At 44.9% G+C, this 26,839-nt stretch overlaps 1 protein-coding gene across 1 annotated transcript in view; it reads left to right on the forward strand.

Annotated features, from left to right (window-relative positions):
- Window positions 1-26,839, forward strand: part of BRINP1 (BMP/retinoic acid inducible neural specific 1) — a 251,185-nt gene that overhangs the window by 114,727 nt on the left and 109,619 nt on the right. Inside the window, exon 3 of the mRNA XM_029613795.1 lies at window positions 19,965-20,155. Within this exon, the coding sequence (XP_029469655.1) occupies window positions 19,965-20,155 (191 nt within the window). The remainder of the gene's footprint in view (window positions 1-19,964; window positions 20,156-26,839) is intronic.

The raw sequence follows: 26,839 nt of genomic DNA on the forward strand, positions 1-26,839 counted from the left end.
CCATCAGACGGCGCTGAAAAGTCATCTCATCCTTCATCTGACTTGCCTTGTTCCTGATTGTTCTTGACCTCTTCCATCTGATCTTCATCATGTTCTGGGTTCTGGAGATTACCTCCTTGTGGTCTGTCTTCAGTCCAAATTCGGGATACCTTCAGAAGCATTTTCCACGCTGGGTTGGAGGTTTTATCCTCCTTCTATTGACCTGTCAGATGCATCGATCACGCTGGGTTCCCGAGGCTCAGTCCAGGACGTGGCTACCAGGAGTTATGGCCAGTTACCTTTATCTGTCTGTCCTGATGTCCTTTGTCTTGGATTTCCAGTCCTTCTCTTCAGTACTCATCGCCATCTTGAACTCTAATGTAATTGAGTCGATGTCACCTTGTTGTCTGCTTCGCCTCCAATGTGGTCCACAACCATCCCAGCTGGGGTGTGTAGGGTGCGTGGCGTGGCAGCACTCCTTCCAAGTTCTTCCTCAATATCTGAGACTTCATCTGAATCCACGTCTGAGTCTTCGTCTGAATCCACGTCTGAGTCTTTGTCTTCCTCATCACCTGAGCTTCGTCCTGTGCCATGTCTTCGACCGCCTTGTCCTCTGTCCGTCATGCCACTTCTCGCCTCTTCCCAACGGCAGTCCAAAAGGACTTGGAACGGTCAGAGGACCATTCAGAGACCACCATTGCATTGGTGGTCTCATGGAAGCGTGCAGGTTTGGTAGAGGGTCAGGGTCTCCAGATTCCTCCAGTCTACCCAGCAGGGATGTCTCACCACAAGAACACACATCCATCGTCCTGCAATGAGGAGCGCCCCCTGGTGCTCCCTCCATTGTGAGTGCTACAGGTATCTCATCGCCTGCACAAACTTTAGCAGAATAAACAAAAGACAGTGATGGGATATCCCAGAATGAAGCTCAACTTTGTTTATTTAATTAGGTCAGGTCTTCTCATTGGTAGGTCAAGGTGGGTTACATTTAGGTACTGTAGATATTTCCCTGTCCCCAAAGGGTTTACAATCTCATAGAAGATTTACAAAGCTGTGATTTGCCATTAACGCATGAAAAAACAGTGTTTATCGTGGGATAAATGCTGTATATCACGGATATCGACATAGCATGGTGATATCACACAATATTCACGGTGAGGTCAATATTCAAAGCCATTTAGATGGTTAACCCATCTTACTCATAAGTTATCCATTTAAATATTTACTTTTTTAATATTGACTTCTATATCATATGTTATTTTGGCCCAAAACATACCCTGAATACAAAACACTGCTTTGCATATGATTTATATGCATACATTTTACAAGTACATGCAAAGCAGCTAATGCATAGGTAATCCAATGTTAATAAAACAATGCAGCTTGCCAAAAATTTGTCAAGCTGCAGTACTTTTTTAGCCTATTTTAGCTACAACTCAGGATTTGTAGATAATTTCCTGTGGGAGCATCTGGACACTAATGCACGTCCCGATGCTCCCATGCTGACTTTTAAAGGGCTACATGGCCCAAAAAAAAAATCCCAAAAATGTAAAAATCCCCCCAGGGGGCCTTTGTAGACCCCTGCCTTACCCCCTCCACCTGTCAGCGTGGCTCTGCAGGGCTCAAATTTGAAAAATAATAAAAATATAATTGTTGGGTGATTTCTTATCTCCTTCTCCAACCCCCCCCCTTTAAATATATTCCAAGGCATCCTTCCCCCTCCCCACCCCACATTAAAAGTAGTCATTGGAATCTTCAACCAACTGACTATAGCTATAAGTTGCTGCAGAGTCTCTGATTTGAAGCCATGAACAAGAAATCCTTTATCTTTTTTGAACAGATAGATAATTCACCTTTTGGCAAAGCTTCAGAGCTAATTTGGTCCATAAAAATGGGTCAGTGACTGAAAAAGCTTTGATGGTAAATTTTAAACAGCTGCACGAGTGTACATGTATCCACGTCTTCTGACTCGCAGGAATGGACGTGTCCATTTTATAACATGCGCACATATATGTGCGCATGTTATAAAACCAGCTGTACGTGTGTACATATGCGTGCATATGTGCACAAATGCTGTCTTTACCGTGTAAGTAGGGGGATTTTTCTTGGCACACACGCCGACGCAAATACCCGTTTCCCCAGTTCGTTCCCAGTTCGCCCTGGAAAAGGATAGGACTTTCTAACCCCCTCTAGCTAGAAAGCCTCCCTTTTATCCTATTAGCCCCGACCTTTCTAACCTCCCTTACTAGTCCTGATTTTTTTTATTTTAAAATTTACATGCCATCCATAGCAGAAGTAAAGATTCATGGTAGGGCACCCCGGCATGCGCTTGTGTACATAAATACTTATGTGCATACTTCAGGTTACAGACCCAGAATGCCCATGCCCTGCCCATGCCCCACTCAAACTTACTTGGGTGCTTCTTACAATCTTGGTGGTGTGTGCTGGCCCGAGATACTCGCGTACCTCCCGGCTTTGGCATGTGGAAGACTTTTAAAATCCTCCTGCAAGGATCTACGTTTGCGCAAGTCACATTTCTTATTTTTCTTATTTTATTTATACATTTCTACAATAATCAAACAAAATCAAAATAAAGAAAAGCCAGAGTAAGAGGAGAAAAAAACAATAACAAGAAAAAAGAGAAAATATAAAACTAACAAACTACTGTATCTTGCCACCTGTTATGCGCGGCTGGCCTCCCTCACCTGCCGGGGCCCCGGTGCTGAGCTACCCTCTCTTGTGGCAGCAGGAAGACGCTGCCACTGCGATCCCTCATGACCGCCGGGAACGTTGCCAGTCCCCCGAATCTGATACAGCATAGGCACCTCACATCGGGCCTTAAAAGAACCGCAGTGGGAAAAGTTCCTGCAGTTCCCAGCTGACATCATCGAGCAGGGACTATTTTAGCCCAGTACTTGCTCTCCAGCCTCGCCTCAGCTACAGGTCTCCTGAAGCTGCTGGCTGCGCTGGTTCTGCTCCTCATCCCTGGTCCCTGTTCCCCTCCGTTCCTGTTCTGCTCCTCGTCTTCTGGACTGTTTCCTGGCCTTGACCCCTGGATTGTTTGTTGGATTCCGCTGTTAGCCGCCTGCCTCGACCTTGGACCCGTATCTGGATTCGCCTGTCTGCTGCCTGTCTGGACCCCTGGACTGTTTGTTGGATTCCGTTGTTAGCCACCTGCCTCAACCTTGGACCGATATTGGGATTCTCCTTTCTGCTGCTTGGCTTGACCCTTGGACTGTTCATTGGTCTCCACTGCTAGCCGCCTGCCTCGATCTTGGACTGGTGTCTGGACTCTCCTGTCTGCAGCTGGCCTTGAACCCAGACTGGTACTGAGATCCGCTTTCCGATGACGAAAGCCTGGGAAGTCCCCTCTCAGGTAGGGCCATACTCGTCTTGGCTCAAGGGTCCACTGTCGTAATACCACCATGTTAATTAGACTTGAAAAGGAAGTCTTAAAATTTAGCAATATAACAAAAAAAGCAAAAAAACAGGATCAACTTCACTCATGACCAAACTAATTAAATCCATGGTACTGAGAAAGTGGTGGGAGGAGAATGGGCATAATAAGGAGGAGTTGAGTTAGGCAGAAAACATATTAGGCTAATGCTGACATTCAGAGTTAGCTGGATAACTTATTCAGCATCTCAGCTGTAATGCTGAACATATAATCTAAGTTAGCCACATAAGTTTATCCGGTTAACTAGCTGAGATGCACAGCAACTGAATATGTGCCTCCATGTTCTTATCTTCAATTAAGGCCACTTCATATTCTTGTACCTCCTTAAGCTGATTTTCAATATGCACAAATTTCAAACCTTGGTTTTCAACCACCTGTGCCTGGTGAGTATGTAGTTCAGAAAGGAAAACAAAGCACTATCATCCTAGCAGTCAGAGCTTTTTCCAGCCCAATGATGTCTGTCAGTAAATTATCCAGGGTCACTATAATGGTTTAACTGGAAGCGTCTTGGCCTCTAGTGTGTATACTCTACACTGGGCATGAGCAAATGCCTCCTCCTCCAACTGAGATGCTAGAAGGTTAGATAAAGCCTCTTTATCATGCAAGCCAGGATTAATAACCACTTGGGATATTTCCCTAGTTAGCAGAGTCTCTACACCAAATCCCTATATGTAATCAGCCATCGGTACTGAGACATCATCACACTATGAGCAGCTGCTCCAGTAGCAAGCTCATTCTCTCCTGACAATGAACCTTGGTTTAAGGGAGTCATGTACCCATTCAAATTTGCTTGTACCAGATAAGGAGACAAGACGGACACTGATGTAACAGTTTGAATACATCCTTTCTTCTTCTTGCCCACAGAGAAATAACTGACCAGAAACCCAGAAGAAGCTTTTAGAATCCCAGAAAACTGCAGTACATCAGAGCATTCAGGGTTAGTACTTACAGTCCAACAGATATTCTTCAATGTTCCCCTGGTGTTTCCCATGGAGCTCCCAAGGGCCACCATGCCTGTTGGGCTCATGCCTTCAGCTGCATATTGGTGGCTGTGCACCATAGAGTATGGTTCTTATCAGAGGATGAGATGCAGTCCGATATCAGCCTGGGGGCTGAAAGGAATATTTACCCACAATGCAGGAAAAAGCGGGCTGCTGGAACACAGTGTCAAAGCCGCCCTTCAAGCTCCTTCTCTTCAGGAACTGCAACAATTCTGACTGGAAAGCCGTTCTCTCTTAGACATATACTTATCCAGGCTTTTATTTATATGAACAGGTTCCTTCATTCTTAACACCTGAAAAGCAAGGGTCAGAAATCTGAATTTGGCCCTTTCCACAACTGGGAGCTAATGAAGTCTGCAGAGCAATGGGATAGAACTAGCCCTCCTGGGACTATCAGTCACCACCCTTGCAGTTATATGCTATAAAATATACAATTTTTGCATTAATTTCAATATAGGCCCACATAAATGACATTACTTTAAGCTAAAGCACTTTGTACATGTTATCGTATATAACTCTTGGTTGGTAGGCATGTTCCAAGCCCTGCCTTGGTTGCTGGGTTCAGAAGTAGTCTTGGTCAAACACATGGTGTAATGCAGGGCTTCTCAACACAGACCTTGGGGCAGACCTAGCCAGTCAGGTTTTCAGCATAGCTACGAGATAGATTTGCATGAACTACTTTCATTGTATACAAATCTATCTCATGCATATTCGTTGTGGATATCCTGAAAACCTGACTGGTTAAGTGTACCCCGAGGACTCGTTTGAGAGAGTACTGGTGTAATGGACTAGCCCAAGAGGAATCACTCATTGATTAGAGTTGACTGAACCCCTCTGCAGATTGGCAAGTCTCCCTTGCACAGCACAGAAATTCACCAAGCAGATGGCTATTTATCTCTTATCTCTCTGATGGAAATGACTGAACCAAAAAGTCATACAAAACAATCAGAGGATCAAAATAACCAATATAGCAACTTTGATAGCTGAATATAATCACGCTCAATTATGTGCTTAACACTGAAGATTATATACTGTAATCTGATGAGAGTCTCGTTTCACCCCTCAACTTGGGGCTTCTTCAGGGATAAAACCAGTCCTTCTTAGTTCACACAACCATGGATAAATCCCTATGCCTCCTTAACTTATCCAAACGCTTTCAATAAACGCTTCGTTCGTTAAGCACTTTCAATGTATCCCGCTATTCATGTGGGTCCGCCTAACACACACACCCATTCTGGTGTGGTAGTCTTACTTTCTCAGTCTCAACTTCAATCATTAAAAATTATAATCAGCACGGTCATTATTGAAAGCGTTTGGATAAGTTAAGGAGGCATAGGGATTTATTCATGGTTGTGTGAACTAAGAAGGATTTGTGTTATCCCTTAAGAAGCCCCGAGTTGAGGGGTGAAATGAGGCTCTCGTCGGATTACAGTATATAATTTCAGTGTTAAGCACATAATTGAGCGTGATTATATTCAGCTATCAGGTTTAAATATGTGAGGGGGGTATTGGTTTTAGATGATGGTATTTTGTGGAGAGTGTGTGAGGTATGAGGGATGTGTGGGTTTAAAGGGTTTTGTAACTTTTATTGATATGTTTGTATGATCTATGAAAGATTGTTTAAATGACAGCAAGGGTCCATGGGTTATATATATATATATATATATATATATATATATATATATATATATATATATATCTATATATAGATATATAGATATATAAATGATATATGGCATGTCTAATAAAGCTCAAGTAAAGTTGGAAACAGTTTGTACAATAAAGTATAAGTAAAGTTGCTATATTGGTTATTTTGATCCTCTGATTGTTTTGTATGATATTAATGGTATTCAGAGGTACTGCATTATGTGTTTGTCTGAACCAAAAAGGTCAGACTTCAACTTTAGTGATGGTTCTACATCTGGCTATTACAGGCGCAAAGATGGCAACAGAATCAATTCACAGCCAGTTGACAGTGAATGAATGGTACATCTCTCAATACGATGGTAGCAGCATCTGGCTGAAGTTAGCATAACATTCCATGGGATTGACTAGATGGTAAAGTAGTGAGGCTGATGTCACTTTCTTCCTAAATTGATACAATGGCAAACTACTGACCTCTACTCAGTTCAAATGTAGCATATGTCTTACTCACAGATCTCCCAATAATCATCAGAAGTTGTTCCCCGGCATAAGACATCTCCTTGGTTGTGCTGCATTATCCTCCTAGGAATTAGCTGTAAACATTAATTTTAGGAGTAAGGTAGAAAGCTGAATTTCTCCATGAAGACTGCTACAGAGAACAAAACAAAAGAACCTCTAGAAGGTTTTCACAAAACAGCTAAGGCATCTCACAAACTGTTCAGCCAAGTCTTAAAGGAACACATACCCTACTATCAGGCATGGCCCAAGAATGTATAGTGAGCACATGGTCATGCTGTGCCATGGGGCTACATAATTACATTACAAGCTGTAAAACTAGAAATAGTAATATTCATCTTCCTGCATCCTAGTCTGTTATCTTCCCTGAAAATCAGCTGCTTGCCTGTACAAGTCTATCTGAACTAAAGCAAATGTTATTGAAAGAGAGAAAGTTCATGCAAAGTTCTTCCCATCAGCAGAAATGCTGACTCTGAGAGTTTGTCATGTTTCATTTGGGTTGTGTGTGAGGGAGGCAGAGAGGATATAAATTCTCTTGCACCCTATGTTTCTGCTAACCTTGTCTGCTAGGTCTTTCCACCCAATTATTCATCTTAGCTTGAAACAACGGCCCTGAGGTCTGTTCTCAGTTTGTTTTTTTCCCACTCATGCCCCCTGGTCTTGTCATCTGTTCTGGGAAGGAAATTTTAATTGGGTCTGACATGCTGTGAACTACTTAAGATTTTGCTGCATGCCATAAAGTCCCTTCAGAATTAACTCTTTCAAAAGTGTCCTGATGAAGGTTATTTGTTTAAACTGCTCTCTGGCTCTATTGTGTGGAGCATCCCTACATAGTGTAATAAAGCTACAATGTTAAGATATGATAGTGTATTATTATCCTCGATCATTTTTAATTCTCTCTAGTACACATTAACAAACAATGTAAATTATACAGTACAGTACCTCATTTTTTCCTTCTCTCGGGGCAGTTTGGTGAATGGCGAAACCTTGACAGGAATGAACCTCATTCATAAGCCAGGGTATGTTATTGTTTCAGCAGAAAACTGAATGCAACATACAGTAGTAACACAGTTGATGACAGCAGAAAAAGACCAACCAACCTATCAAATTTACCCACACTGCAAGGACATATCCCCAGCTGCCAGGCATAGAAACTTGAGAGCTTGTAGAGTATTACTAATAATATTGTAACCCTATACCTTGGGTTTATAAAATGATGGGAGGGCAAGGGTCATCATCCCAGATTTATTTAGTGGGTTCTGAAATTAGGCCATGCAGATGGTGAAGTAGAACTGTATACAGGAGTGGTAGTGCATCACAACTCTTTGTGTTGACTTGTGAGAGAACACCCTAGTTTCCCCTCCATGAAATCTGGCCCATGCTACCGATTAGTGCTGGCCCAAATGAAATACCATATACATCACCTTCAAAATATCAACTGTTAGACTTTATTTCTTTGTTTTTCCCAGCTAGAAATTATGTACATTTTTTCAGTATAGGGTTAAACATTGTCCATATTCATGGGATTTGATAGTAGCACAATTTCCCCAACCCTACTATAGGGTACTCCCCAATGCTTAGAGTACAAGCCCTTAGCTTTCACTTGAATATCCATTAGATCTCCAAAACTAATTCCAGGTTTACATTCCCTATATTACATTGTACATTTCTTCTCCCATGGAATATTCCTCAGTTCACCATGACTCCCAAACCCTATACCCCAAAGGACTCATTTCACTCTCACAAATTCCTTTTCACTTTAACCCCAAGCTCAATACTCTTCCAGGGAATAAGGTGCATCCCCTTATCTTATTCTTGACTTCTTAAATATTCCATTTTTGTCCAAAGCATACCCCATTAAAATTCATATCCAAATGGGACATGCGACTTCCCAAACTACTCACAACTCCTCGATCACCCAATCTCCCATTTATTTTTAACACTTCTCCATCATTATAGCATGTAGGCTTCCTTGGTATCCTCCATGCAATAGACCTCCTGGAGCACTCATCATTTTAGAGTCACCTGGACTCCTTGTCATTTTCCTCATGGGGAAGAATCACCTTGTCTCCTCCTCTGCATCTTGTAATTTAATTTGAAATAAGAAAAAACCTTCTATGTTCATGGCCCCGGGCCTTTCCCCTTGAAGGGGAGATCCCCTGCAGGGCCCTGCTCCCACTGTGAGGATCCCTTAGCTAACCAGTTTGAAGGCTGGCCTCTTCAGACTACTACATCTTGGAGGTTCTACCATGACCAGCCCCTTTCCCTACTCCGAGGGTAGGGAAAGGGGCAAACTAGAAAAGACAAGTTCCTGTCAAATCCTTCTACTTCCTGCTCAACCAGTTTCCACCAATTACATATTCTTGATTCTTAAGGGGACTCACGCATCCCTTAACCCAACATTACTTAACATAAAACTTTGCAGTGCTCACACTATAAAATGCCATCCAGTGGCCATGTGCTCTAACTACAATTTCAACATTCAAACACATTTCTCAAGCATGTAAACATGATAGGTCCAGGGTCTCTCCCACCCAGACTATCTTTGCAATCGGAAACCAAAAAGAGTCAAAATTTGGGGGTCTCCCAACAATAGTAATGTGTAAGAAATACATTTTTCAGTTAATTATGGCCTTCATTGCTTTCCAACATTTCCTCCTTCCATGAGTTGTGCATGTATTATCTAGCAAATGCAAACAAGGTTGCCTACATTTGAAATCAAACTATGTCATACTGATAAGTACTAGCTAGCACAAGAAAGAAGATGATTTTCTAACGTTTAAGGTGCTGTAAGATGGGAGATACCAAGGTTACATCAACAGAGAATTTTCTAATGCTATCGTGGGGATAATTTTAGAGTGTACATCTCTGGAGAGATAGTTCTGCCTGCAGTACAGTAGGGGTGTGCATTCGGATTGACCGCATTAGTAAAACGCAACTCATATTTTTTTTTTACTTAAAAAATTGATTCGACATAAACGATCGGATTTCCCACATATCGAACATAGATATGTTCGATATGTGGGAAATCGCGATTGTTGAGCCAAAATAAAAATATAAACCCCCTCACCCTCCTTAATCCCCCCCCCCGACTTACCACAACTCCCTGGTGATGGAGCGAGGAGTGAGGACGCCATTTCTGCAATCCTTGGCGAGAAGCATGTGACGTCGGCGGCACGTCGAGTGACGCCGGCGTCACGTGATTCCCGGCTCGTTCGCGCCGGACGGCTCGTTCGGCCCAAAAAGAACTTTTGGCCAGCTTGGGGGGGCCGCGTCACTCGACGTGCCACCGACGTCACATGCTTCTCGCCAAGGATTGCAGAAATGACGTCCTCACTCCTCGCTCGATCACCAGGGAGTTGTGGTAAGTCTGGGGGGGGGATTAAGGAGGGTGAGGGGGTTTAAATTTTTTTTTGCACATATGTACATATACCCAACTCATTGGATTTTTTTTATGTCCATATTGGCCGCAAGTGGGACCCCCTTTCGGACATAAAAAATATGAACATAAAATTTTGCTCTGCACATCCCTACAGTACAGAACCCTCGTACACTATAACAAGGTGTCAGAAGATGGAAAATGTCATAACTGGGAAGGATAGCACTTCGCTAGTTAATAAATGTTGCAGAAGTGGACCCTTGGTTGTCACAACCCACAGGGAGGAGCCCTGTAGGACCCCACCATTGGTAGGCAGAGCTGGCTGGAGCAGAGGCCCAACAGGAGCTTCACTAATACCAGCCCTTGTTCTCTTTAGGTTGAGCCCTTAGGTGCCAGGGCTGATGACAGGTGTGGGCCTCTGTGGAGATGTAGATTCATTGTGTAGAGTGTTACAGGCTAGAATGGAGAGAAGCAGAGTCAGTACAAGCAGTGGTTGGGGTAGGCAGCAGATAGCAGAGACTGATGCAGGCTGAGGTCAGAGGAAGGCAGAGTTCATTCAGTGTCATGGTTCAAGCAGAGGTCTGGGCAGGTGGAATTCAAGCAAGTTGATGAGCAGGCAGAGGTCAAAGGCAGGTCAAGATACAATATGAAGTCAAAGCCAGGAGTCCAATCTGAAGTCAAAGCCAAGAGTCTGAACCAAAATCAAAGCCAGGAGTCCAATACAAAAGGGTGAGGAGAAGAGGATCAGCAGGGCAGACGAGATGCTGAAGACAGACAAAGGGAGGAAGACCACAAAGACAAGAACTCAAGAGAAAACCAGACTTGTGAGGGAAGCAGGAGCAGGACCCAGGAACTCAAATAGACACACAGTGGAAACTGGAACCAGGAGGCAAGGATCAGGAACCAAGAACACAGAGGCAAACTGCTACACCAATGGAGTTGACCTAATGCCGAGGCAAGGAGAGGCAGGAGAAGTGGCCTTATATACTCCCAGACCAATGATGTCATTAGGGGATGCTGAGGGAGGATTCCTGACATGAGCCCCTTAATTGCTAGCACTTTGGGCACACACCTAAGGAGAGTCTTCCAGCGTGCTGGCATTGGCTGCGTGGGCCTAGTTGCTTCACGCCAGGCAGCTGCATTGGTGCTAGGGAGGCCGGTTACGGCATCAGGGGTATGCATACCAGGGCCAAGGATGGAAGTAAGAGTAGCGGGTCGTGGGACAGATCCATAACCTAGTGAACACAACAGTACCCCTTCCTCTAAACCCCCTCAGATGGTTTTGGTTTCTTGTGGTGTGAGGCATGAAATTCCTTCAGGAGGTTTTGTCCAATATATTGGAGGCGGGCTCCCATGTAGTTTCTTCCCAGCCGTACCCTTACTATGATATCAGGTATTCCCATCTCTTGGCTCGACATCTGATGTCCAGGATTTCTTCCACCCGGTAGGAAGCATCTTCAGAGGATACTTCTTGAGGCTTGGGACGTTTTCTGCAGGGCCACATGAGGACTAGAGGCTTGAGAAGGGAAACATGGAATACATTATGAACTCCCAAGGAAGCTGGTAGGTGCAACTGGTAGGATACTGGGCCCCCATGGTGGGTGATTGGGAAGGACCGATGTAATGAGGAGTGAGTCTCATGGTGGGCATCCGGAGTCAAATATGACAGGTGCTAAGCCAGACCTTGTCCCCTGGTTTAAATTGTGGCGCAGGTCTACTGTGGGCATCCATGGGCTTTTTTGGCTCTTTCTGCTGGCTTTTGGATCATCTCCTCAGTGTGGACCAGAGTTCCTGGAGCTCCTGAGCAGTCACTTGAGCTGCAAGTGAAGGTATGGTCAATGGAATCAGTAACAGGGGAGATGGCTGTCTTCCATACACAATTTGAAAAGGGGATGATCCTGTGGCGGAGCTGATGTGGGATTTGTGGGAAAACTCTTCCTATGGAAGAAGAGTGGCCTAGTTGTCTTGGAGATTTATTTATTTATTTATTTATTTTTTGTTTTTTATATACCGGTCTTCTTGCATTAGATGCAAATCAAATTGGTTTACATTGAACAATTAAACTTGCTTGAAAGCATTACATGTAACAGAGAACATCTAACATAAAAACCTGTCGGAACAATAATAAAAAACATGGAGTTTAAAGTATTCATCTTAAACAGATGCCTTGCAGAAAACCAATGAGGAATTAAAAGTTAAAAATTAAATAAAAGATGGATGTATCGAGAGAAATAGGGCTTGGGAGCAATGAGAAGATAATTATAAGGGAAGATGAGGGGATGAGAGGGAAAAGGAGGAAAAAGGAAAAACCGAGGGACCAGAAAGGTGGAAAAAAGGAAAAAAAGGAGGGATTAGAGGGAGGAATTTTACAAAAAGAACAAACAAATCAAATTTGCCATGGTAAATCTACTGAAAGTAATCAGGGAAATGCTAGATTAAATAGCCAAGTTTTCAGGTGTGGCCTGCTTTGTGAGTTGGACTGTCTATGATCTGTTTGAAACCCATGTGCTTAAGTGAAGAAAGGAAAGTTTCGCAGTTAGGGGAGCATTTGTTCGAGTCAACATGTAGATTAAAGTCTCCTATTATTAATGCAGGGGAGTCATAGTTGATGTGCTTGGATAAGTATTCTATAATGGGAGATGGGTCTGCCTCTATTTTTCCGGGAGGAGCATAAATAAGGCAGATTTGGAGCTGTTTGGATTTAAAACAAGCAAATTCAATGTTTGAAATTGAAAGGGAATGTTGAAGATTTATCTTTAGTTCATTCACATAGGCTCTAAGGAAGCATTTCTGTGTCCGATTGTTCCGCTCAGACTGGCCATTAACTTGGGGGTGGTATGCCATCGTATAGTCCAAGGTGATATTAAATTGTTTAAAGAGGGAGTGGCTGTAAACTGGGCATCCCGATCAAAGCTGATATGGTTGGGCAGGCCATGCAGGCAGAAGATGTGGTAAGTGAATAATTGAGCTAACTCCGGTGCCATGAGAAGGCCAGGAAGAGGGTTAAAGTAAGTCATCTTTGAGAATCGATTGACTACGACCCAAATAATGATGCAGCCATTACAGTGGGGAAGATCCACCACAAAATCAGTGGACACATAGGTCCAGGGTTCCAAAGAGGCTGGCAATGGCTGTAACGATTCCCAGGGTTGTGCCACTAAGGTTTTCTGCTGTGCGCAGGTGTCAGGAGTCCATGTAGACCCAGATATCTCTCTGCATTTGGAGTCACCAATAGTATTGTTGGAGCAGCGCGAGAGTTCGGGCCCGTCTAGAGTGACCTGAGGCACAGGAATCTGGGGCCACTTTAACACTTTTTCTTGGAGTTTGCGTGGAACAACCGTCTTCCCTGGTGGAACAGTCATGGTGGAGGCCAGAAGGATTTGAGCCAGATTGATAATGTGCCTTGGTGGATCTGAGGTGTCCTCTGCCAGGAAGGATGGGGAGAGGGTGTCTGCTTGGATGTTCTTGGGGCTGGCCGGTACCTCAGTTCAAAGTCAAAATGTGCGAAGAACAGCGATCACCAAGCTTGGCAGGCATTCAGTCGTTGAGCATGATGAAGATATTCTAAGGTTTTGTGATTGGTGTAAATAGTAGTGTGATGTTGAACACCTTCGAGCCAATGGCACCATTCCTCAAATAACACCACCAAACAAACTGAGTCAATAGTTACCCCAAAAATCATTCACAAAATAAAAAAAGAGGGTAACAATCACACAGTAATTATAAAATAAAGGCAGCCATTATAAAAGACAATCGAGGAGATTCTAAGAGAAAAGTGTCAGCAAGCCTGATGGTGTATCCGCATAGCAGAAGCAGATCCCCCAGCCAACTTGATGATTTACCTTATATAAATTAATTTTTTTTTCCTCAAGTGCAAGCTTGATGGCCAACGGTTCTCGGTCCTCAATTCCATAATTGCGTTCCGTGGGAGAGAATTTCTGTGAGAAGAAGGAGCAGGGGCAAAGGATCCCCCATATCAGAGTGCTGACTCAGCATTGCTCCTACTCCCAGCGAGAAGGCATCAATGTCAAGGATAAAGAGACGTGTGGGGTCAGGATGATGGAGGCATAGTTCTTGTAAGAATGCATTCTTTAACTCTTGTAAGGCAGTGACTGCCTCTGAAGGCCAGGCTTTGTTGTTGGCTCCTTTTCAGGTGAGTGCTGTGAGTGGGGCCACAATCTGGGAGTTGTTTGAAATAAAATGCCGGTAATAGCAAAGCCTAAAAATCTTTGCAGGGAATGAAGACCGGAGGGTTGCAGCTAGTCCTAGATGCACTTGATCTTATCAGGATCCATATGGAAGCCCTTGCTGGAGACAATGTATCTTAGGAAAGGAAGACTTTCCTTTTCAAAAAGGCATTTATATTGCTTTGTGTATAGTTTTTTATCTCGTAGCGTCTGGAGAACTAGGCGAACATTCTGATGGTGGGAAATGAGTTCCTTAGAGAAGATGAAAATATCATCGAAGTACACGGTGACACAGATGTAAAGGAGGTCTCTAAAGATTTTGTTCATCATTTTTTGAAATACAGCAGAGGGTGTTACATAACCCGAAGGGCATCACAAGATACTTGTAGTGCCCATCCCGCGTATTGAATGCCGTCTTCCATTCATCACCATGTTTAATCCAAATTAGGTTATAGGCCCTGTGGAGGTCCAGCTATGTAAATACTCCAGATCCTTGGAGATGGTCAAAAAGCTCAGAAATGAGTGGTAAAGGGTAATGGTCCTTCTTTGTTATTGCGTATTGTAATCAATACATGGGCGTAATGAGACATCATTCTTGGACACGAAAAAGAACCCTGCCTCGGCAGAAGATGTGGAGGCTCTAATGAAACCCATTCAAGGTTTTCCTTGATGTACTCTGACATAACTTTAGTCTCTGGAACAGATAAAGGATATACTCTCCCTTGAGGTGGTTCAGTGTTAGGTAACAAATTAATGGCACAGTTGTACACCCTGTGGGAAGGCAAAGTCTCAGCCTCCCTCTTGGAGAACACATTGGTATGTTTGGCATACTGGGGAGGCAATCCTACCAGGGTTGTTGCTAAGGGCAAGCGTGGTAGTTGATCAATGCATTGCAGGCATGAGTTGTGGCAATGGGAGCTCCAGCTCATCAGCTGTTGTGAACCCCAGTCAAAATGAGGAGAGTGAAGTTACAACCAAGGTAGTCCCAGCACAATGTGTACTAGGGATGTGAATCGTGTCCTCGATCGTCTTAACGATCGATTTCGGCTGGGAGGGGGAGGGAATCGTATTGTTGCCGTTTGGGGGGGTAAAATATCGTGAAAAATCGTTAAAAATCGTTAAAAATCGAAAAATCGAAAAATCGAAAAACCGGCACATTAAAACCCCCTAAAACCCACCCCCGACCCTTTAAATTAAATCCCCCACCCTCCCGAACCCCCCCCCAAATAACTTAAATAACCTGCGGGTCCAGCGGCGGTCCGGAACGGCAGCGGTCCGGAACGGGCTCCTGCTCTGAATCTTGTCGTCTTCAGCCGGCGCCATTTTCCAAAATGGCGCCGAAAAATGGCGGCGGCCATAGACGAAAAAGATTGGACGGCAGGAGGTCCTTCCGGACCCCCGCTGGACTTTTGGCAAGTCTCGTGGGGGTCAGGAGGCCCCCCACAAGCTGGCCAAAAGTTCCTGGAGGTCCAGCGGGGGTCAGGGAGCGATTTCCCGCCGCGAATCGTTTTCGTACGGAAAATGGCGCCGGCAGGAGATCGACTGCAGGAGGTCGTTCAGCGAGGCGCCGGAACCCTCGCTGAACGACCTCCTGCAGTCGATCTCCTGCCGGCGCCATTTTCCGTACGGAAAATGGCGCCGGACATACGCGTTTGGCCGGCGCCATTTTCCGTACGAAAACGATTCGCGGCGGGAAATCGCTCCCTGACCCCCGCTGGACCTCCAGGAACTTTTGGCCAGCTTGTGGGGGGCCTCCTGACCCCCACGAGACTTGCCAAAAGTCCAGCGGGGGTCCGGAAGGACCTCCTGCCGTCCAATCTTTTTCGTCTATGGCCGCCGCCATTTTTCGGCGCCATTTTGGAAAATGGCGCCGGCTGAAGACGACAAGATTCAGAGCAGGAGCCCGTTCCGGACCGCCGCTGGACCCGCAGGTTATTTAAGTTATTTGGGGGGGTTCGGGAGGGTGGGGGATTTAATTTAAAGGGTCGGGGGTGGGTTTTAGGGGGTTTTAGTGTGCCGGCTCACGATTCTAACGATTTATAACGATAAATCGTTAGAATCTGTATTGTATTGTGTTCCATAACGGTTTAAGACGATATTAAAATTATCGGACGATAATTTTAATCGTCCTAAAACGATTCACATCCCTAATGTGTACTGCCTTGTCAATGACATGGAAGTCTATGCCCTCCATGTGTAGTATACTGGTGTGGAGGTGCAAGAGTGCCATAGCCAGGGTGATCCGATCGGGGAGAGGTCCCCATGAATGGAGGAAATGACAAAGAAGCATCTTCCTGGTAACTATGGGAATCTGCAAGTGGTTGACGAGGGCTTTCATTATAAAGTTTCCCCCAGCACCTGAATCAACTAGCGCCAGGGTGGGAAATTCATGGTTATCCACAGAAATAGCCACTGGAAGGGTCAGTTGAGGAGCTGGAGTCGTGAAGCCTAGGATCACCTCCCCACTAGATCCTAAGCTTGTTATTTTCCCAGCTTCAGAGGGCAGCACGCAAGCTGGTGCCCAGTCCTGGCACAATAAAAGCAGAGGCCCAGCTGGCAGAGCCTTTCATCAGGGGTGAGGCATCCCTGTCTGAGTAGCATCAGTTCTTCTGATCATTTCAGGGCTGAGGCTGCCATCAGCATGCGAGAGAGAGGGCATGAAAATGAAGGAATCAGCACAAATTGTCTGCATGTTAGACAAAGCTCCTGGGCCCATTGCTGGAGGCAGAGGTTAATTCTCCTGGCCAGATCATTAAGACGTCCAGAGATTCAGGAAGTTCAAGGGCAGCTAGCTCGTCCTTCACCCGGGATGACAGCCCCTCCATAAAGATGCTACAGAGGCTGTCCTCCTTCCAGTTCATTTCTGCGGCCATGATCTGAAACTCAATAGCATTGTCCATTAAGGGACGATTGCCCTGACAAAGATGTAGAATGTCCAAACCTAGCGTGGCCAGCTGGCTGGGTTCATAAAAAATTAGCTTGAAGGCCTTGACAAATTGTTATAGGTCTTGCAGAAGGGGGTCCTCATGTTCCTGCAAGGGAGAGGCCCAGGCCAAGGTTTTCCCACCCAGTAGAGACAGCATGAAGATGGTCTTCACAGAATTGTTGGGAAACAATGCTGGCTGGCAGGAGAAGTACATGAAGCATTGGTTCAAGAACCCACAGCACTGCTTCAGATCTCCAGGGTACCAGGGGGAGCCAGTAAGCGTATCATAAGTGGAGCTGGTATGGCTGGAGGTGCTGCAGCAGCTGCAGAAAGTGAAGAGGCAGCTGTGGCATCCAGGTAGGCGCTGATTCACTCCATGGAGCCCGCCAGGAGCTCCAGAATCTGCTGCTGCTGGATCTTCTATGCCAGGCCAGGAATGGCCTGGAGGCCCAAGAAGTCAGCCAGGTCCATGGGCTCGGCAATCAGTTGTGGAAGTGGACTCGTGGGCCAAGGTGGAGTTGGTGCAACCCACAGGGAGGAGCCTTGTAGGTCCCCACCATCGGCAGGCAGAGCTGGCTGGAGCAGAGGCCCAAAAGAAGCTTCATCAATACCAACCTTCATTCCCCTTAGGTTGAGCCTTTGGGTGCCGGGCTGGCTGGACTTAGGCATAGGCATGTGGAGAAGTAGATCTATTATATAGGATGTTACAGGCCAACATGGAGAGAAGCGAAGTTAGTATGAGTAGTGGTCAGGGAAGGCGGCAGACAGCAGAGGCTGGTGCAGGCTGTGGTCTCAGGCAGGCAGAGTTCATTCAGGGTCGTGGTTCTGGAAGAGATCTGGGGAAGCAGAGTTCAAGCAAGCAAATGAGCAGGGTGTGGTCAAAGGCAGGCAGAGATCAAGTAGTGTCAAGGTACAATCCAAAGAAAGTCAGAGTCCAATCTGAAGGGGCGAGGAGAGGAGGACCAGCAGGGCAGTTGAGATGCTGAAGACAGATGAGGGGAGGCAGACCATGAAGACAAGAACTCAAAAGAAAATCAGACTTGTGAGAGAAGCAGGAGCAGGACCCAGGAACTCAGACACACAGGAACCAGGAGGCAAGGATCAGGAACCAGGAATGCAGAGGCAAAGCACTACTCCAACTTGCCTCTACTTGCCAGACCAATGATGTCATCAGGGGGTGCGGTGGGAAGACTCCCCCTGTGTGCCTTTAAGTGCTGGCACGTCGGGCTCGTGCGCCTAAGGAGATCCTTGCAGTGTGCTGACGGCGGCTGCGGCCTAGTTGCTCCACACCAGGCGGCCATGTTGGTGCTGGGGAGGCCAGCCACGGTATTGGGGATATGTGCGCCAGGCTGGAGGTAAGAGCGGCAGGTCACGGGATGGACCCGCGACCCACTGAATGCAACATTAAATTATGATTAAATTATTAAAAGCCAAGAGGGCAATACTGAGACTGCCCGAAGAGCAGGGAATTTCCCTTTCAGAACACTGGCATCATGTGGAACTCACATACAATGTACACACATTGGAGCAGGTGCAAAGTATGTGTGCTATATTACATGCAGATATATGTTTATACAATCTATGTGCAGAACTTCCCTCCCCCTACCAGACACTACCTTTTTTTGTCAACGTGTAAAAGTAAGCCTGCTATGAACATGTGCATATTTTTTTCCACATAGGTGGTGGTGGTGGTGGTGGGGGAGTGGGTCCAATAATCTGCTCATGGATTACCTTTGTAAGAAGCTTTGATTACTGCATGCTTAAAACTGGGTTTTACATGTGCAAATGCACTTTACCCATGTAAGTGGGCATTTAAAAATTCCTATGATATATGCCATTGAATTGACAATAGATTTTACCTGTGTTAAGTGTACTTAACATGGGTAAATGGCTTTTGAAAATTGCTAGTATAGTCTGTTAAATTTGCATGCATAACTCCTTTGAAATTTCACCTGTAATTGAAGTACCTATCTTGTGACTGTAATCTTTTTGGGTAAGGTTAGATTTAAGGGAGTAGAAGGGGCGTTGAAGCACCCAAATAAAAGAAACACAGTTTGAAAGAATGAGATAAAATAAGAGATACAAGTATATAAAGCCTGCAAGTTATTTTGCTGGCAGACGTTTGAAATAGAGCACCATTTCTCCAAAGAATTTCTTGAAGCTTCATGAAGATAAAAAAAAAAAACAGTAAAAATAAATTGTGCAAGCCAGAACCTTTGCACATAGCTCTGCAGTCTGCCAAAAATACTAAATGTAACAATTGGGAAACAGTCCCTCAGCGCTTTGTGCATGTTTTTGCTTGTGTATTTTATTGGGAGGAGGGCAGAGTGTTTCTACTTTCCAAAGAGGATTGAAATGAAATCCTTGCACACACACACACAAACACCATCTTGCAATATCCTAATATTTGCAAGCAGAATTACAGGCACTTTTTGTTTTCACGCTGCTTTGCTCAAAATGCAAATATGGACTTTTGGTGTGGAGCAGGGGTTACATCTAAACAGCTTTCCAATTATTTTCCCTAGCCTGAAGAGGAGACAGTATGTAATGAATGGATAGCCTGATCCACAGACCTCTTCTTTAACCTTATTTTTCACTCCAGTCAGCGGCACCTAGTGTAGAAACATCAATGATGTCAGCAGAAAAGGACAACTAAGTCCATCTAGTCCGCTTGTGTTGGGTTTTATGCATTATATAAATCAGTCTAGAGATAAAGCTGTACTGTGCTGACATTTTTTATCTCTACATTTTCATCTTTTTCTTTCCTTTCTAGCTCTCTAGTTTTTGTTTTTTTTTTCCTTTTCTTTTCCTTCCTCTCAGTTATTGTCCTTGTAAGGACTCAGAACTCAACATTTTTTTGGTGGTTGTCTTGCAGGGAGTTTGCCCGTTGGAAGGTGAGGAACACAGCCATTGAACGAAAGGATTTGCTGCGCAATCCGATGCCACTGATGCCTGAGTTCCAGAGGAGCATCCGCCTGCTGGGCAGGAGACCCACCACACAACAATTCATCGATACTATCATCAAAAAATACGGCACTCATATCCTCATCTCTGCCACTCTGGGAGGTAAGTGCCAGATATATCTTACAAATTACTGATTTTGATTTAATTATGCACTTTTCCAAACCCGAGCTCAGGGTAGTTGCATTCAGGTACAGTAGGTATTTCCCTGCCACAATCTGAGGGGCTCATTCACTAAGGAAATATACCGTAAATAGTAAATGACCTGCCACTTTGTGAATCCCATGGTATTTTTCTCTGTGGTAAAATACTGCAGGGAAAAATATATTGGTGGTAAATGCCTCTAGAGAATGCACAATGGTGGCCCTGGAACTGTGAGACCACCATGGCTTAAAGGGTCTGATCAGCCCCAAGTCCCCCTACTCTGAAAGTGTTTAAAAAACACTGGGGATCTGCATAAATCCCTGTCCACCTACCCCCACCGTTCTTGGAGGTAGCCATAGTAGTAAAAAAAACTTTGTAATCAATTTAAAAGTGCAGCGCAGGCCCCACCCCCAACACCCAACCAACCCCCGAGATTAGAACCCACACTCTTTGGACCAGTAGGGACCTGAAGCCTAGGGTACATTATGGGTTCCCACTGGACCACTAGAATCAATATAGTGAATAAAAGGGGGTCAGAGGATTAGGTATAGTGGGGATCCCAGAGGCCGATGTTTGCACTGATAGGAAGGGTTTGGGGGCATAGCCTGTGTTGTACTTTTAAATTAAAAAAACAGAATGGGATAGAGAGTTTATGCAGACCCTGGAGTTTTTATAACATTTTTGGGGGAGTGATTTGGGGGTCAGTTGGCCCCCTTTATGGCTAGGCCATAGGAGCATCAGGACATAGTGTCCCAGTACTCCCAAGGGAAATTAGGTACAACTCAAGTATTGTAGCTAACTTCACATCAAAAAATGCTTCTTTCAATATTTCTGGCAAGCCATGTTATTTGATTAGTATTGTTTAGTATATTTCTGATCTGAGTAGTGGACCTGGCCTCCTGCGTTCTTGTTTCTTTTTCTTCTCTCTACAAAATGATTCCATCCATTGAAGGGACATGCCTCAGTGATGTCACTGTGGTGCCTTCTTCCCGAATAGATAGCATCATATTGATGTGCGGTTAGACATTTTAATGACTCTACAGTGCCATTTGTATGGGAGGAAGATGCTACAGTGACATCACTGAGGCACATCCTTCCACCAAACAGTGTCATATTGAAGAGTACAGAAAAAGAAAGAAAACTGCAAAAGGCCTGGTTCTGGACCTCTGGGAGCACCACAGAGTTGGGCCTGGGCCTGGAGCTAGGCTTTGGATCCTGACCTCGGCTGGGCCCCAGCATCTGGCATGGGTCTGAACCTAAGCTGGGCCTCAGCAATTGGACGCCACCTCAGCCATGCCCCATTGCTCTGGGCCTGGGCCCAGGACTTTTGCCTAGGCCTTGGCGGTGGGACCCAACCTCTGCTGGGTCCCCGGCATTGGACATGGGCCTGGGCCTACGCTTTGGGCCCAGGTCATAAGAACATAAGATTTGCCATACTGGGTCAGACCAAAGGTCCATCAAGCTCAGTATTCTGTTTCCTATAGTGGCCCATCCAGGTCACAAGTATGTAGCAGGATCCCCAAAGGTCCATAGGTTCCATATTGCATTTCGATAAAAAGTGGATTTCCCCAAGTATACCTTAATAATGGTTTATGGACTTTTCTTCCAGGAACTTGTCCAAATCTTTTTAAACCCAGCTACACTAACAGCTTTCACTAAATCATCTAGCAATGAATTCCAGAGTTTAATTACACATTGAGTAAACAAATATTTTCTCCTATTATTAGTCTTAATTGTATCACCTAGTAACTTCATTGAATGTCCCCTAATCTTTGTACTTTTTGAAAGAGTAAACAACCGATTCGCATTTACCCATTCCACTCCATTCATGATGCCATCTTTTCTCCAAGTTGAAGAGCCCTAACCTCTTTAGCTTTTCCTCATAGAGTTATTATTTTATTCCTTTTGGTCACTCATCAAATCTACTTGCACACAATTACACCTGCTAAAACAGCCACACAAATTTCCTGTGAAAATATGCACATATACTTTTGAAAAACCTAAAATATGCACGTAAGTGCAAAACCCTCCCCAGCCCCTACCCAAGAATGCCTCCACTCAGTCTGGGTAAATTTATTGCCAAATAGTACATATGCACGTAGGTTTACCCGCACATTTGGTGGTAAATTTTTAAAGTGCCCATTTCTGTGGGAAAAACACCATTTACCCAAGAAAATGCTTTTGAAAATTACCCTCTCTGTGGGCAGTTTTCTAACTTTCTGACTAGGTGCAAAGTGTACAGGCATTTTGTAGCTATGGTCCTTGTACCTAATTTTCAAAGACATGGTACATCCTTTCTCTTTGAAAGCTTCCACCAGTACTGAGGACTACTGTCTTTAAACCTGACGTTTGTGCAGGTGATATGTGAATGAAAAATAATGTATACAGATCTGCAAATGCAATCTTTGCATGTTATTTTCCACTTTCACCTTAAAATGCCTCTGAGTTCACCTTCTCTGCAATCTGGTTAAAGGTGCATATGAGAATGTCACACATGCTCTGAGACGGTTTGAGGGTGAGCAGTTCTCAGACAACTGAAAAATTGCCCTTCTGTTCCTGGATAAACATACATGCATGCTTCCACAGCACAAGCAGCTTTAGCTGGAGTTAGAGAATCCATTCCCAGGGATAGGTAGAGGCAGGGCCGGTGCAAGGGTATTGGGCGCCCTAGGCGACCCTTGCACTGCAGCCCCCCCCCCCCCCCCCCCCCCCCCGTGTGCTTCTCAGGGCTGTGAAACACCTCTGCTCCCGACCCTGAGAAGCACACAGTCTATTTCATAAGAACATAAGAAAATGCCATACTGGGTCAGACCAAGGGTCCATCAAGCCCAGCATCCTGTTTCCAACAGTGGCCAGTCCAGGCCATAAGAACCTGGCAAGTACCCAAAAACTAAGTCTATTCCATGTAACCATTGCTAATGGCAGTGGCTATTTTCTAAGTGAACTTAATAGCAGGTAATGGACTTCTCCTCCAAGAACTTATCCAATCCTTTTTTAAACACAGCTATACTAACTGCACGAACCACATTCTCTGGCAACAAATTCCAGAGTTTAATTGTGCGTTGAGTAAAAAAGAACTTTCTCCGCAAGCAGGATAGGCCCCGCTTGTGGCACCACGTGGCTGCTCTTCGGCGCCCCCTATGGCTCGGCGCCCTAGGCGACCTCCAAAGTTCACCTGATGGATGCGCCGGCCCTGGGTAGAGGGCAGGATAGGAAAATAAAGCATGTAGATTTGATTTTCTTATTATTATTTCTTGACCCAGCAAGTTTCATCCTGCAGCTTTTAAGAGAGCCTTCATTAGCAATTGCCCTGGGATTTTTTTCCCCTCTCTTGTATCTCTTCCTAACTTTAGTCCAGTCATTGCAGCAACAGTCCTCAACCAGGGGCCATGCACCACAGCTTCTGTCTAAGCCTTGCATTCATAGGCCCTAAATCTGGCCACTAGGTGTCATTAGTGCTCAGTGACTATGATTCTCTTCCCCCCAGGGGCTGTGAACACTACCTGTACTGCATCCCTAGCCTGGGCCCATCCAGGGAGCAGTGAACTAAGGATTGCCTCCGATTTGATTTTCAAATCTGTGAGGTAGATTTTTAAAGTGTTGCTCATGCAAAAATGCCCATTTATGTGTGTATGTGGGCCGCGGGCGAACAATATGCATTTTAAAAAGTCACGAAGTATGTGTTCATGTGCTGGTGTGCACATCAAAAATAAGAGGGCAGAAAAGGGGCAGGGAATGGGCGGATCATGGGCATTCCGGGGCGTGGACAACAGTTAGGCACGTAACACCATATTTAAAACTGGAGACCACAGTGCGCTTTAGCTTATCATCTGCATAACTTTACTTCTGCTCCAGATGAGGAGCAAGTCTGTAGATCTCGCGTTTTAGGGCTTGCAGGACAGGGTGAGGGGTCTGGGTCAAGTTAGGGTGCATGCAGGATGAAGAAACAGAGAGACCTGGAAAACCTTGACATTAACTGGGCAAACTGGTGGACTAACTGGAAAAACTGGGTTATCCCTCACATGAGCATGTTTTAAAATCCACCTACATACACGCGTAAAAGCCGACAATGTCCTCTGGAAGACATCCGCGCCAGCTGTGCTCGAGTAACCTCAAGTTTAGGAGCATACTCACGCGCGGTTGGTATATTTTAAAACACACATGCAGGTGCGTGCACAATTTAAAATTCCAGCGTATCTTTGCTCCTGCACTGCACACATGTTCGTTTTAAAATGAGTCTGTGTGTGTGAGTTATTTCCTAGAAAAATTTTGTCTACCCAAATTGCAGGTGCAAAGTCCATGGATACTTTTAGCCTGTAAGCCTTATAAGCATTTTTCAAAAGGAAGCTTGTGTGTAGTCATTGTGTCGTGGGTACAAAATACCCACAAAGTTTGCAACTATAAGGGCAATTTGAACGTTTCCCCTGAAATAACATCCTTAGCTACAAAGTTGCAAGAGCCACATGGTAGAAACATTTTAGGGATTTTAAACCTAGTTCAGAAGCAGTAAGCACTAAAGGTTATATTTTGTTCCCCAATATCATCCTCACACATCCTGTAAAGCAAGAGAGATTCTTTGTAGAGTTGAATCAACAAATAAGGATTTGGCATCATCAGCCTAAACCTAACGATTTGTCATTAGTCGATGATCAGTGCATCATGAACCAAAAAAAGATTAAAAAGATCTTTAATACTGGAGTACAGATATTCTAACTAAATCCCCAAACATTTTATCCCATCCAAATTGTAGAAGGGTTAGAGTTATGATTGTGGTCTAAAATTTTCTGGCTCTTCTCTTGCTAATTTGAAAGAAATATATTTTAATATTATGGTGCCAAGTTTGTGAAATATTCACTCCAGCTTTAATGAGCAGAAAGAGGGAAAGGAGTGAGATAATTAACTTGTTCCTCTCCTGTTGTCACAACAGAGTGTTTAAAAATGCAGCGAGCTGACAGGAGAGTCAGCCAGTGCCAGTGGGAAGAATTTGGTTAAAAAAGACAGGAAGGTAAAGCAGAAGAAGAACGAGGAATGTTAGAGGGAAATGTATGAGTGCCCTTAGCAACAAGATCAGGTAGAAAGAAGAGGACAAGATGAAAAGAAAGAAAGGTAATTAGGTCAAGAGAGAATATCTAGAGAAGAAAGGAGGATGGGAAGAGAAAGGAGTGAGAATGAGAAAGAGAAATGGAATGGATACTGAGGAAGAGAATGAGCAGAAACAGAAAGAAAGCAAGAAAGAATTATGAAGAAGTTGAGCTGTCGAAGATGTTGGTAGTCTTAAAGTGAAAGAAGCAAAAGATGGTGATTGGTGCACAAAGGAAGAAGATGGGGTAGATATCGCCTTCGCATTGCAGTGTCAGAGGATGAGTGTCAGTGAAAGGCCTTTTTTCATTAAATAGCTTGTGATTCGATACTGACCCCCAGTTCTAGCAGATGCTAGTTGCTAATTGCCCAAACCTTTTTGAAGAATCAATGCATGATAGGACTGGACACTTGAGAACTGAGGGGGGGGGGGGGGGGGAGGTATTCCTCATTTGCATACATTTTACATCCTGCCAGTGAACTCCCTAAACAGTGTATCCTTGTATGCATTAAAGGGCAATAATGAGCTGACAGGCCATACACAGACAACAGTTTATCTTCCAGTCTCTCAGGGCAAAGAAGGGGGCTTCTTGCCACTCAGCTACGTCCCATTTCTTATCCTGTGGATTATTAGAAGGTGGTGAGGGGCACACATTTCCTCCTCTGTCTCTCTCTCATATAGCTACACATTCATTCTCTCATACACACGATCTCAGAAGCATGCTGGGCAGTAAGGGGGGAAAAGAGAGGGGAGCCAGAGCTGTCAGGAGGGATTGGCCCTGGGGCACTAACGCACTTCACCAGGGGGCTGGGGTACAAGCATGGGCAGAGAGGGGGAGGGGGTTCAAGGCAGTACACTATATGCTTTTGTTTAACACCAGATAAACTCCAAATTGCCAAGGGACAAGGCATGGGTCCAGAGTAAGACCTAACAGAGGAAGTTACAGCTGAGCTTTCAGAGCAACTTCCCAGACAGCTGCAGCTGTTGGCTGGACTGAGTGTGGCACCTTGTGACTCATTCCCTCCCTCCATGCACCCCTCTGTATCTCAATCTTTCCATGCTCCCACCTTCTTTTTTTGTCTGTGTCCCCTCTGTGTCTCTCTCCTCTCCCCACTCTGTACCTCCATCTGTCTGTCTGTTCCTCTACCTTCTCCTCTGTGCCTGTATCTGCCTTAGCAGTCTGACTGCAGCTCCTCTCATGGGAGGTGGTGGGAATAAGAGGTCCATTGCTACCGAGCTTGGTGGAGCCACTGGGAGCTGAGGGCTGTGCTGTTCTCCAGGACTTGTGAAAGAGAGTTTTGCTGGACTCCCTTGCCTGGCAAAGCAGTCTAGCCTTTCCCTCCACCAAACCTCCCTTCCTTCTGCTGCTGCTCTCCTCGGGAAGCCTTTTCTCACCTGCAAGGTCCTGCCATTCTCCAACACCAGAAGGTAAGGGTTTGCATTTGGTTTTTCTCCTGCCTTCTAGAACTGTTCAGGCTGCAGGTGGAGCTCAGAGCCTAGGGAGAGTACCAGCAAAAGCCAAGGACTTGCTTTAGGAGTAGGAACCCCCTTCCTAGTTAAGTTTG

This window comes from Rhinatrema bivittatum, chromosome 8 (genome assembly GCF_901001135.1).
Source record: "Rhinatrema bivittatum chromosome 8, aRhiBiv1.1, whole genome shotgun sequence".
NCBI lineage: Eukaryota > Metazoa > Chordata > Amphibia > Gymnophiona > Rhinatrematidae > Rhinatrema > Rhinatrema bivittatum.